Source organism: Carex rostrata, chromosome 13 (assembly GCF_964058835.1).
Source record: "Carex rostrata chromosome 13, lpCarRost1.2, whole genome shotgun sequence".
Lineage (NCBI taxonomy): Eukaryota > Viridiplantae > Streptophyta > Magnoliopsida > Poales > Cyperaceae > Carex > Carex rostrata.
This window is the reverse complement of record NC_135930.1, coordinates 11,181,898-11,195,131: the sequence shown is the minus strand read 5'-3', so window position 1 is coordinate 11,195,131 and position 13,234 is coordinate 11,181,898. Positions and strand designations below refer to the sequence as shown.

The window sequence follows — 13,234 nt, the reverse complement described above, 5'->3', positions numbered from 1 at the left end:
TGTGCAAAAAAAAATTATTTACAAGTGAATGAAATAAAACCGAAAGTAAAACACTATTACATGAAATTCCTTATTGGGCTGTTTATTGAAAGCACTCTCTAAGGCTGTGCTCTACAACGGAAGGTAAACATCTCATTAAAGAGAAGGAAGGGGAGACGAAGGCAAACTGGAGCTGTCTGTCACGATTACTCACTCCAGAACGAAGAAATTGGAGAGGAGAGGAAGGAGAAATATTACTGTTGCAGGAGTAACTCTACATTGAAAGCTCCCGAAATTCGTACCCCCCGATTCGGGATATAGACGGAGTAACACGAGCACGTTCCCCTTCCTTCGTCTCCCGTCCCCTTCCTCTGCGCGACAAGTTCTGAAACACAGCCTAAGAGAACACATTATTCTCTTGCATAGTCTCCCCCCATGTTATGAATAACTCAAGCTCCATTATGCACCCATTTTTTTTTTTCAATTACTCCATCATTTATGAGTATTTATACCGGCTTGGCTTGACAATAGCACTGAAGATCCTCCTATTGCGCTCTCTGCACAACACTCATGTCCCTGCCGCCCACGTTATGTCCCACACTTTTTGTTGTTCCAGTTCCATTCTCGTTCGAGTATTACTCCATATCTCGACTATTGTATTTCCCTGTGCCCGTGGCAAATTGACCTGCGCTAGTATACCCTTCCAAAACCGAGCTGCATATGTGCATGTCCACATTAAGCAGTATCTGGTCTCCATCACATTGCTTGTACATAGTACACAATTGATGTTTACCTGACATCCCCTTGAGATCAGGACCTCCCTTGTATTACTTCATTTTTAATTTTGCCATTCTAATTAATAATTAAAATACTCTCTCTTCTTCTCCTCTTCCCATGGTTGAGCTGCTTTGCTTCTATGGTAACCTGCGTAAAGGTATGGTAATATGGTTGTATGGATACACTATCTGGACCTTTTAAATCTGGTTAAATAAAATAATTGCATTAGAGGCTCATTTAAACTCAAATTCAGGCAAAATAATAAATGAACAAGGCAGACATAAATTAAAAGACAACAATTTATAGGCAAGGTAGTATGTCGCGCACCTAGAGTAGATTCAATAATCGAAATATTAGTCATAAATCTGCCTTTGCCAACACTACTTCTAATGGCATTCTGCATTATATTACCGAAGTAACTCAAGTCAAGCAGCTCAGCCATCGCAGCAGCAGAAGAAGAGGAGAAGAAGGGAGGGTATTTTAGTCATTAATTATTTGGAGTGACAAAATTAGAAATTAATGAAGTTTAGAGTGGCATTATTACAATTTCAAATTTCGGAATGACATTTTCAAATTTGAAAGATTTGGAGTGACAAATAACTAATTTTTCTAAATTTTTTTACTACTTTGAATCTATGTGACTTTCATTTTTTTTTATTTTGCTTCAAAATAATTTAAACCTTTGTTTACAAGCATATAAACCTCATTAATAACACTTTAAATCTCTAGAAAAAAAAATATATAAACCTCATGTACAAAGAATTTAAATCTCAACAATAACACTTCAAAACATATAAACCTGAACAATAACACTGCATTTACAAAGTTCATTTACAAAGCATATAAACCTTATGTATAAAGTCTTGAAAATTTTAATGGTTGTAAACTGAGATTTAAAAACTTGAAAATTAAAAGTGCTCATGAGTTTTACTTTTAAAAAAAACAAATGACTTTAAAATTACTAAAAAAATATTTCTTCATGGATCTTATTTGAAACATAAAATCGAATAGGAAAACGGTCATATTTTTAGATTTGTAAAATTCATCACGGATTGTCGGAAAAATAAATTATAATGATAAGAGAAAAAATAAAAAAGAGTGAGTGAAAAAAAATCTTTCCTTTTTAGACTTGAAGACAAAAGTAATTGAGTGTTAAAACTATCTAAAAATGCTTTCAGATAGAGATTTATATACTTGCGAGTAACATTTTAAAATGCTATAAATATAACTTTAAATATTTGGATATTAGCGCTGGAAATGAAAGTTAGACAATATTAAAAAAAATTTATGTTAAACTATTTGAGGGACATGCTCGGCGGCTCGAGTATGATGGCTCGGGATACGAGAACATTTTCAAAATTAAAGTTTAGACTTTGAAACGATTCAAAAACTTGCTGATCAGGCGAAGAGATTGCCCTTGTAATCAAACTTATCCAATCAAAGCTCACATTAAGACCGAAATGAGGAAAAGAGAAGCAATGTATATATCACATCAAATCATTGATCAAGCAAAAAAATCTGAATTGATATGCTCTAATTAAATCAGCCCACTGAGTTCAGGTAAATGAATGAATCACATAAATTGGAAAAGTATAATTAATTTCATCTATTCTCCGCAAAACTCGTAACAAATTAAATCCCATTTCGAAGTTCATGTAATTAAAGCCCTGTAATCCGCAAAAAGGCAAGTGGCTGTCTTGGGTCCCATGCCACCGAGGCAACTCTATTCTCTGCATAGCTGTGCAGAGGTTTTAATCTGGTTCGTTTGTTTTGATCGGACGGACTAGATCAGATCTCAAAATTTGGGCTCATCTGATCAAAATGAACGGACCATGTTAAAAGTTCCGCACAGCTCCGCAGAGGATACTCTCCCGCCACCGAGGCCATGAGTACAATGCATGGTGAACAATTAATGCCTTCGTCTCACAGTGCAGATCGAGGAAGATCAAGAAAGGGATGGAGTCGGCAGTTGGAACAAAAAAAAATTAGCAGAGAAAGAAGAAACGAAATAGAATTGGAGGCGGAATAAACAAACAAGAAAGGAAAAAAAAAAAAATAAGAGTGTTCTGTGCAGAATTCCAGCCTTTATATAGGCAATTAATTTGTTAATCGATTACTTAATTTATATCTGGTTAATTTTGCGATGTTTATAAATAGATTTCTAAGATAAAAAAAGAATTTCACAAATTTTCCAATAAATCATACATGAATTTAGATGAACTAAATTGATACGGACGGATCAGAATTATGTTAACTATTATAAGTTTCAGATTATTGGTTTTGGCAACAATGTTGACACCAAAAATTACTTGATCCTATGTTTAGAGGTTATATTCCTTCAAATTACCTAAATAAATTTCACCATTTTAGGAACTTAATTTCTTTACATCATGTTAATTTGATTTCTCATAAATTTGACAGCTTGATTCTTGTTTGTAACTAATAATATGCTTACACGAATAATGTGTTCCTGTCAGGGGCGGATCCAAGATTTTAGTCAGAGGGAGGCAAAAAAATATCGAATTGGGAATAGCTCATTAGATTTAAACACATTAACTAATTGGATGCTCGAGAAAAAAAATAATGCTTTGACTTATAATTTCTGATGCTTTAACCTATAATGCTAATTACTAATCATAATTCAAGAAATTTATTTTGATTTTAACACTAAATTTAACCCGAATTACAAATCAAACATTCAGAGAGGGGCAAAATTTTTTTCAAAAAAGAACAAAGTCGATCGGTACTAATATATCACCACTAAAATTCGAAATTTAGGGGGGCAGCCGCCCCCTATGTTTCTATACTGGATCCGCTCCTGATTCCCGTGACGAAATGTATATCCACATGGAAATCTATTAATCAACTTGTTTCAAAATCTTTTAGGCAAGGACTATTAATTATACTGCTTTCAAGTAGAAAACCCATTTCAGAAAATCAGAGTCTAATAAAAAGCCTGGCAAGTTTAAACCGAATTACAAACTTCTTAAAAACTACCATTAATTTTACAGAGTTTTTAGAGCAAATTTCCAATATGAAAATTATTTTGAAGAATTAATTGTCTAGCTAGCTAAGAGCTGGACTTTCGTTGATTACATATAATAGTTTTGGAAACAGACAATTGGAAATTGTAATTAATATCATACATATTTTGGTCGTGCGAACTTTAATTACTTTATTTAAAATGTATATGATATTAATTATGTCAAAAAAAAAGTATGTTAAGTTTTTGTTGTTGTTATGTTGTAATTAATGTTACCATGTGTTAATTAATTAGAATTTCTTAATTTTTCTTGTTCCATGGTCTACTTATTAAGTCAAAAAATTATCTCCCGATAACAAAAGAAAATATCCATCTCTCTCATGAGAAAATTAGACATTCTCATTTGCTCCGCTCATTTAATTAGCTTCTATCTCTCTATATATATAACCTCCTCCCTTTCTTTTTATCTCATCAACTTTTCATTTCCTAAATTTCTCTAATCCATTCCAATTAAAAACCCTAATTTTTGATCCATGGATATCCAGGACGGACGTAAATTTGGGAGACCCAAAATTCCCTTAGTTAAGATACAAAACTCGACCACACGCCATATTGCCTATTTAAAAAGACGCTCTGGTCTTCTGAAGAAGATATATGAGGTCTCGGTTATGAGCGACATTGATTGTGCGTTAATTGCATTCTCCACTTCCGGAATATTGACTCAATTCTCTAATCGCAGGTACTAATTAATTTCTTAAACCTCATTTTTTATTGAATCAATTTTATGTTTCTTTAATTTGTATGTGGGTTAGATTATCTAGTTACTTTTCTTTATATATTAGGATTGAGGATGTGCTGATAAAATTCCTTAGCCTTCGAGAAGAAGATACCATGTATTAACTTCACCTATATAATATTACTCTTATATAATAATTTTTTCTTTTAATAAATTAGTTTCTCTTTAAATTTTCATGATCAATCAATTTCTCATATATTCTCTTTTTCTTTTCTTTTTTCAGGTTCAGCACGCCAATCCCAAACAAGGAGGTTGGTTATCTTTTTTAAAATTTGTGTGCCTTTTGTACCCTAATTTCAGAACAACTAAGATAATTAAGTCAGTGCAATACCTCAATGCAATTTCTTTTCTGATGTTATGTCAAAATTTGTATTGGAACTAGAGCTTCTAACAATTTCATTTTGATAATACATTTGTGTACCAACTTATTGCAATTATTTTGGAGCCAAACGAAGCTGGTCCTAAATTTCTAACAACACAAATTACTAAAGCATGTGAAATTTTCCTATCCGATAAAAAAATCAGTGTTTAATAGCTCGTGACAATTCAAATGAATAACCAACTGTTGCAAATATTTTTGGTATCAAACACAAGTCCTAACACCATTTATAACTCTATCAAATAAACATTAGAGATACCATTTGCTTCATTTTCTTATGAATGAAAGTTGTATTCAATGCATGCAGGATCTAATGGTATTGCTTGAAAACCTCAAAACTCAAGACATGGCCAGAGAAGCACCCAGGTATGTATATATGTATGCATTTTGATCATCAGACATCGAGAAAATAAATCAATTTTATAAAATTCAAATTACTTGACAAAACTAACTAATGACAACTTTGATTTTAAATTTTTTAACAATATTTTTTTGTCAAATATTCAGTTTTTTTTTAATTGTAATTCTGTACTTTTTTTAAACATTAACATCAAATCAATATTGAATGTTTGCCTTACATATTTTTTCTCTTTAAATGTTATAGACTGCATGGAAGTTCGACTTCCGATTTGCCGAAAAGTTGTTGGGATTCTGAGGTAAAGTACCTTGGTACATGTTGTGCTGCTACTATTTTCTTTGCGCGCTAACAAAGGTTATAATCATGTACCACCCCATTAGATCCCTTCCTGTTTTCTGCCTAGCATTTTGGTGCTTGCTTGGTTGATTAATTGAATGATCTAGCCATGTATTTCCCTTTTAAACAGGAACTTTTTTCTGTCTAAACTGGATTTTACAAAAATAGGAACAATATCCTTATTACTTTTCAAAACAATTAAAAAAATATGGTTGAAATTTGATCGCATGGGTTTCAAATTAAAATGTTGCCTGAAATATACATGTATTCATGAGATGATATAAAATAAAATAAAAAAAGCAAAAAGAAAAAGACAGAACATCTTAGTGTTAAGCTATGAACTATGCATGTGTTTAAGTCATTACTCCAATGCGCACATGTTCGGAATTTAGGCATAGTTTCGTGAGTTCTCCAAAAATGGGGATATTATTGCTATTCATTATAGTTCGGGATAGACAGCAAAATAATTCTGTAATCACTGGGTATTCATTGCCAAATTGTTCAATTTAATAAAAATGCAATCTAATGCATGCAGGATATTCATCAAGGGGTTATTTGTATTAAAGGTTAGTTGCTGTTAATCAAGGTTGCTTTATGTAATTTGTAGGATATTCAGGAAGAGGTGATTGAACTTCAGAAACGACTGAATTCCTTGAAGAATATTCAAAGGTTAGTTGCAATCTGACAGAAACGTTTATTTTTCTCAAAGTTGGCAATTACCCCTTGTACTGTGAAATATCACTAACATAATATTTAATCTCATAGCTAATCAATATCCCAATTATAATCATATTTCTGTGTTTTCTGGGTCGCTGCTTAGTCCTCAAAATCGGATTGTAGTTACTGGTATACTGGTTTTCCTGCTGAATTTTACTGGTTTTTGCATTTTTTTTCAGTTTTCTTTGTTTTTTTTTCCTTCTTTTCTGGTTTTTTACTGGTTTTCGCTGGCATTGAAGTTTGCTGGTACTTTTTTGTTTTCTTTGTTTTCGTTTTTACTTTTTATTTTTTCTTTAGCTAAAATGTCTTGAACAATTGTTTTCATATTTTAGAAGCAGGTTTGAAATGTTTTGGACCTGCCTTAGGGAATAAAGCAAATAGGGACATAGATCCCTATTTTTACTCAACAAGAAATATATGCAGAACAAACGTATTTAACTAAAAGCCAGAATTAATTAACCTTAAACTAAATTTTTTTTTCTGTATTTCTAGGAAGGAATCCTACATTTTTACTAAGTAGCTTGGTGAGTAGTTGAAATTTCTCCCTGCTTGCGGTGGCATAATGTTTATAAGTTCAGATGCATTGATCCTTAACATTGACTTTTCATTTGCAAAAAATATGCATCATGTTTGGAAAGTAAAGCCATACAAATTTTGTCAACTTGTTTTAATAGGTTTGTCAGTGACCTAAGAAAGCCAATCCACTCTCCATTCGAGCTTAAAGAGCTTGATGGAAAACTCTTTAATTTCCTCGATCAAGTTAGGAAGAGAAAGGTACATTATTCATTAATAGTGCTACTACGTACAGTTAAGATATATATGATATCTTTTTTCAGCAGTCTTGATTTGTGAAACCATGTTTGTCAAGTTCTAAAAATTCATCTCTCTAGAAGTTTTACCAATATATATATATGGGATAATGCAGCTGGTTTAAATTTATTTGTGTATTCTAGGTCTTACTCAAGGTTCTACAAAAAAATTTAAATGGTGATTATTGCTCCTGCAATGAGGCCTGCAAAAAGATATTGCTAAGCTATCCTACATAGTGATGATTGATTTTTAATATCGCATAAATATCATAGAACTAACATATAATAATTAAAAAAAAGAAACATACTGGAATAGCTAGGTTTGTTTTTATTCCCTTGCAAAAGGCAGAATTTAATATGAACGGGCAGAATCTGCAAGTGTCCTTGAGATGGAGTAATTTGATTGAGAGCGTTTGGAAGACAGAACGGGTAAATGCTAAATTTAATAACCACAATGAGGAATTGATAGCTTAACAATTTTAGAAGATAGCACAAAAAAAGATGGATACTTGGATTTGGATTAGTTTTCGTCTTAAAACCAGACTTTATACATATATACCAGTAATCTACCTTGTCCATTGGCCTATTTTGATTAAAAAAAAAATTTCTGCTGGGTTTATTATATTTAAAAAAAATAAATACTTAACATGGACTGAAATTTCGAAATTTGGAAAATTGAGCAAATTTATTTTGTAGCAAAGCTATCTGCTATTAAAACTACAAGTTATTCGTGATAGCTGTAATAAAGATACATTTGTTTGACATAGTTATCGCACATATATAGCTAGCTAGGTAATTAAGGCGTTTGAGACTAATTAAAAAAATGTATTCCTGCTATTTAAATCATTGGGTTCTACTTTAATAAAATGAGTCTTAATTATTACCTCCACAGTACAATAATGCACCTATATATTTCATATTCTAAGGGCTCTTCTAGAGATGGTTTTTAATGGTCACATACTTTGACATTACTGATCACGGATGCAAGTTAATAAACTGGCATTATTTATCTGTGCAGAATTATTTGTTGAGCAAGTCAGCAACATCAACTGACTCTTCTTTGCCTATCACAGAGGTATCTGTTATTTCTTGTCAGATAGATAAACATAAAATATTTACTTTTCATGTGAAATGGTGAAAAAAATATAAGTTCAGAAAAACAATTTATTTATTGATCCAGAAGATAGAATTCAAATCGGTGATCTTGTTCCGCATCATAAGCAATACTTGGGTGTAAAATTATATTGTTTGACATAAGATAGAAGGCCATCATCTCCAGTTTAATTGAATTAAATTATGTTAATTGATCTTTAAACCTCTTAATCTTGTATAGGTGATATTGACATATCTTATAACATTAATTCTACAATAATATTAATGCAATATCATGTTATACAATAAGCTAGCAGATTGAATTTGTTATTTAAAAGACAGATTTCCATTACACAGAAATATAAATGAGCTCACAAATGCCTTGTGGAACTGAGTTTATAATAACAAAGATTTATGTGAGACTTTTTTATCAAAGGAGATATGCTGATGCATACTATTATACACGCAGCAGTACAGGGAAGAAGCTTCTTTCCCTCTGGAGCAGAAATTGGAAGCTCTACAACTGACAAACAAAGGAAAACAGCCGATGCAACCACCGTATGGAGGTGCAACTGGTGTTATCAAGAACGAGAAAGCATTGGATATGAATAGGGATAGGTTTAACACCATTGACACTAACATACACAACTCCATAGATTACGCCTCATTATCGAGAGAAATATACAAACTCAATTGTCTTGGCTAATTTACTGGATATATATCAATTTACGTCAATAAGTATTATGTTTCAACTTTCAAGTTGACAGAGATAATGGTCGATTAATTTATTCCAGTGCTTATAATGATCATAAAACAGGTGTATACAAGTTTTGACATTCATCTTGTTCTTTCTAGTTGATGATAATCAAAAATCAAAATTTTGCTCTTCTTGAAATTGATTTGCTGTCTGAAAACTTCCTGAAATCGAAATGTATGAGATAATGAGGAACTTCTGGTGGTTTATCATTCTGTATATGTTTGTTTCGGTAAACTCGACTCACCAAATTTACCGTTGTGTTTTTGAAAGAAAGATTGCATTTGGTATTATGAAATGAATCTCAGTGCATAGACCTAGCAACTGGAAAACCTTGAATGTGTCCAATGATTAGAGCATTAGAACATGCATGCTTTAATTTATTCAATTGTTTAAAGAAAATTTCATGCCCTGACCTGGATAACATATACGTACTGTACAAGTACATATATTCTGTTTCTCGCGTGAATATTAAAGAAATTTATATCCTCTTATTGGCATCCCGTAATTAACCAGCAACGATTTCATCTTATTTACATAAGTGATGTGAAGTGTTTTCAATAGTGATTAGTACCAAACCCGTTAGGGACCAACTTAACACGACACAAATCAATCTAGTGGTCTGAATATCGATCACTTGTTAATAACATGACGACATTCATGGAACTGATATCCATTTTAAGGTATAATTATTGAAACTACCTAAGAATATATATATGTTTCCTTAGTATAGACCATAATATGCATATTATTAGTTTTGAAGATAATTAATTTTCTAAAGTGGGTCTTTATAATTCATTCAACTAGAGTAATTGCTATAAATTTGTGAAACTAAAATAAGCATACCTAAATTTTAGTTTTTTTAAGAACATCTGGACATGCAACTTATCGGATTTGAATAATATTTGGCTTCCTTTTCACTTTTACCTTGCCTCGCTTTCTCATTCATTGCATTATTTTCCAAGTACCAAGTTATACAAAAAAAATATATATATAGCTAGGCTCCAAAGCATACATAAACTGATCTTTATAATTAAGAAGCACAATTTTTTTTTATTTGCTCGAAATAACTCCACAAATTTCGCGTCTAAGATAGATGCTAAGTAAAGATAGAGTAGCATATATATATATTATTATCTGTCAAGTACTATTTGGAGATAAAACCGGAGAAAAATTAGGATTGCATGCAATAAATAGACTAGCTAGCTAGTTTAAATTCTTGGAGCTGATCATCTACAAGCCTACAAATCTGTGTTATCTTCTGTGTAGCGAATAAAGCACCACACGCCACACATGACACTTCACATAAAAAGGTTACCTTTTTATTGGCTGAATTTAAATATGAACTAAAAGTATATTGTATTATTAATAAAAAAAAAGTCCAATAATATAAAACATCTTTAATGCAGAATGATATTGACTTCAATTGTGAGTTCATTAATGAGATAAACATACTCATATAATTAAAAATTATTATATATTTCAGAAACTTCATTATAATATGAAAATACACTATATATACACATAAGTGTGCAACTAACATATTTCATTAACGAGTAAATTACACAATTTCTTCGTCATGTCGATCTCATAATTAGACACAAGAAAAACTCCACGCTCACCTATTGTACATATATATATATACCATATCTTTATATATATATATGTATTTTTTTTCAGTGAAATTTTAAGACCTAACTTAAAGTTCAAATTAATAACGTCTCTCATTGCACACAGATTGCTACGCAAATGATTGCACCAAAGGAACCCAATTCCCTGCCCTCGAGAGAAGTGGCAGTTTCCACTTAATTTCCAGCAGCTACTACGTACAATAAAATAGTTTTTGACCTGGGAAGATCCGTTTTGACCTATTTAAACATGATTACATGACCCAATCCGACCCGATATGACTATCAATCTTTATAACTTTTCTAAATATAGAACTACGTACTTACTATTGGATAGACGCCAATTAAACCCATTTCGTTAAGTCTGACCCGACCCAAAGTTACCTGTGGACCCTCGGCAGCGAGAAACCCTAGTCTCCTCTCATTCCCCTCTCAATCTACATATATATAAAGCAACCATAGCTGCTCTCTCTCTCTCTCCCCCTTTGTCATCTTACCTTTCCCTTTAGCGTCATATATTTCTCTTTCTTTTCTAGTGCTTGCCTAAACCCATATATTCCACCACTCCAAGAGAGAAATGGGGAGAGTTAAGGTTCCCATAAAGAAGATAGAGAATACAACCACACGTCAGGTCACCTTTTCGAAGCGACGCAGCGGCCTCATCAAGAAGGGTTACGAGCTTTCGGTTTTATGTGATATTGAAGTTGCACTGATCATGTTTTCTCCTTCTGGCAAGCTAAGCCACTTCTCGGGTTGCCGTAGGTACTAATTATTTATTATTTCTTGAAAATATGCATGATCCATCATCTTCACATGCGTTGTGCAATATTAAGCACAAAGATCTAACTGAATTGTTTTTATCAAGGTATATTGCAGATATATTTAAGTGTTTATACTTATGATGTTTCCGATGACATTAAAAGCATTTGCAGATATATTTAAGTGTTTATACTCTGTTTTTCTTTGATACTTGCTAGGGGCTTATTAGAAATTAATCTAGTATCTCAAGCATATATGTTTCTTTCCAATATTAATATATTATGTTGCATTAGTTACAATAATAAAGTTTCTGAGGTTTAAGCAGTCTCTCAAGAGAATTTTTTTTTTTTTTTTTTTGTTATATATGCTAGGATTGAGGATGTACTGATCAGATATCTTAGCATCCCAGATCAAGAAAATACATCTGCTGATAAAGACAAGGAAAAGGACAAAGAAAAAAAGTATAATGTTAACTAACTTTTACATTATAATTTTATTGTTTTCTAAAAAATATTTTAGATTTTATTATTAATATTATATTTGTTTGGTTTGTTCTTTTGTTTTTTGTGCGTTTTGGATGATATTCAGAGATGCAACTCGTAATGTGGTCATCCCAAACAAAGAGGTCAGATTTGTTTATTTTGTATTTCATAAATCTTGATTTAAATTTAATTAAAACATAATGGAAAAAAATATTATATGAAATTAAGTAGCTAGTATTTGAATGCATTTTTCTTATAAAAGATATTTCAATTTATAATTTCTACATATCTTGATACTCATGTGTTATCATAAGAACAAAGTTTGTAAGGCTACAAGGAAATATTTCTTAAAACATGCATTATGTTTTAAGTGCTAGCTACTTAATTTTAGATTATAGATAAATGATTGAAAAAGCACCAATTACTTTTATGATATATAATATTCAAATGCTTTTAATTTCACATATAAATATACATTTTTTTTTCTTTCATAAAAGATATTTCAATTTATTCAATGCAGAATTGGATAACAGTACTTGAAAATCTAAAGGCTGCAGAAGACAATGTTCGACAAGCATCCAGCAGGTATGCATTTTGAAAAATTCTGCATCCCTAACAAAAACATCACCAAAGCCATTAAATACTCTACAAAATTAATAAATAAGTATGATAACAAAAACAAATGTCATTATGTTAGTTCTTATATCTCATAAGCCATATATAATTAAATAAAAAAATCAGCGCATAATAGATAGTTGAAAAAAGATATGGGTAAAGTCAAAATCAGATCATATTTGCTATTAAACGTGAATTAGCTCGGTATCAAGTCAAGCTGATACTACTAGTTATTAAAGTCCCAAGTTCAAATTATTTACCAAATTAATTAATCAACTACTTACAATGCAAAATGTTAATGTTAGTAATTAACGATTGTTCTGAACATCTTTTTGCTAAATTGTTCAATGCACTTTGTAAGTTTGTTTCTTCAACCATTTTTTGCTTGTTCAATCGAATTATTGTAACTTTTCTATCATATATGATTTATTTAATTATTTATTTTCATTTTTAAATAAAAGTAATATTTTGTTGAAAATTCAGTAATAATCAAGCAAGTTCAACATCCAATTTGTCTGAAATCAGCAAGGATTCGCGGATAAAGGTATTTGTTATATTTCAAATGTTTATATCAAAATACTATTTTTTGTATTATGTAGCATAAAATGATCCAATGATTGAATTGGATCTCTGTTCTATTCTCTTTTCAATACCACAATCACATATTACAGTTACACCGTAGAGTTCTATAGACCAAAAATATAACCACCACAAATTGAAAAAGATAAGACAACAAGAACCTACAGAGAAAATAACAAACTAATATTTGG

At 31.2% G+C, this 13,234-nt stretch overlaps 1 protein-coding gene and 1 long non-coding RNA gene across 5 annotated transcripts; both read left to right on the top strand.

Moving 5' to 3' along the window:
- Positions 1-4,231: 4,231 nt before the first annotated feature.
- LOC144564297 (agamous-like MADS-box protein AGL104) lies at positions 4,232-9,136 on the top strand. Of its 4 annotated transcripts, none has more exons than XM_078313893.1 (9): positions 4,232-4,478; positions 4,582-4,632; positions 4,759-4,786; positions 5,222-5,280; positions 5,519-5,570; positions 6,216-6,277; positions 7,000-7,099; positions 8,153-8,209; positions 8,704-9,136. In XM_078313893.1, the coding sequence occupies exons 1-9, from the start codon at positions 4,273-4,275 to the stop codon at positions 8,836-8,838; spliced, it is 750 nt and encodes a 249-aa protein (XP_078170019.1). In that variant the 5' UTR covers positions 4,232-4,272; the 3' UTR covers positions 8,839-9,136. The 4 variants fall into 4 exon arrangements, with proteins under 4 accessions (XP_078170019.1, XP_078170017.1, XP_078170016.1 ...); XM_078313891.1 differs by having other exon boundaries at positions 8,699-9,135; XM_078313890.1 differs by having other exon boundaries at positions 8,696-9,135.
- A 2,761-nt stretch (positions 9,137-11,897) lies between these two features.
- LOC144564029 (uncharacterized) lies at positions 11,898-13,170 on the top strand. The gene is made up of 3 exons (XR_013514537.1): positions 11,898-11,992; positions 12,370-12,434; positions 12,948-13,170. It is a non-coding gene; the product is annotated as an uncharacterized LOC144564029 (long non-coding RNA).
- The last annotated feature ends 64 nt before the right edge of the window (positions 13,171-13,234 follow it).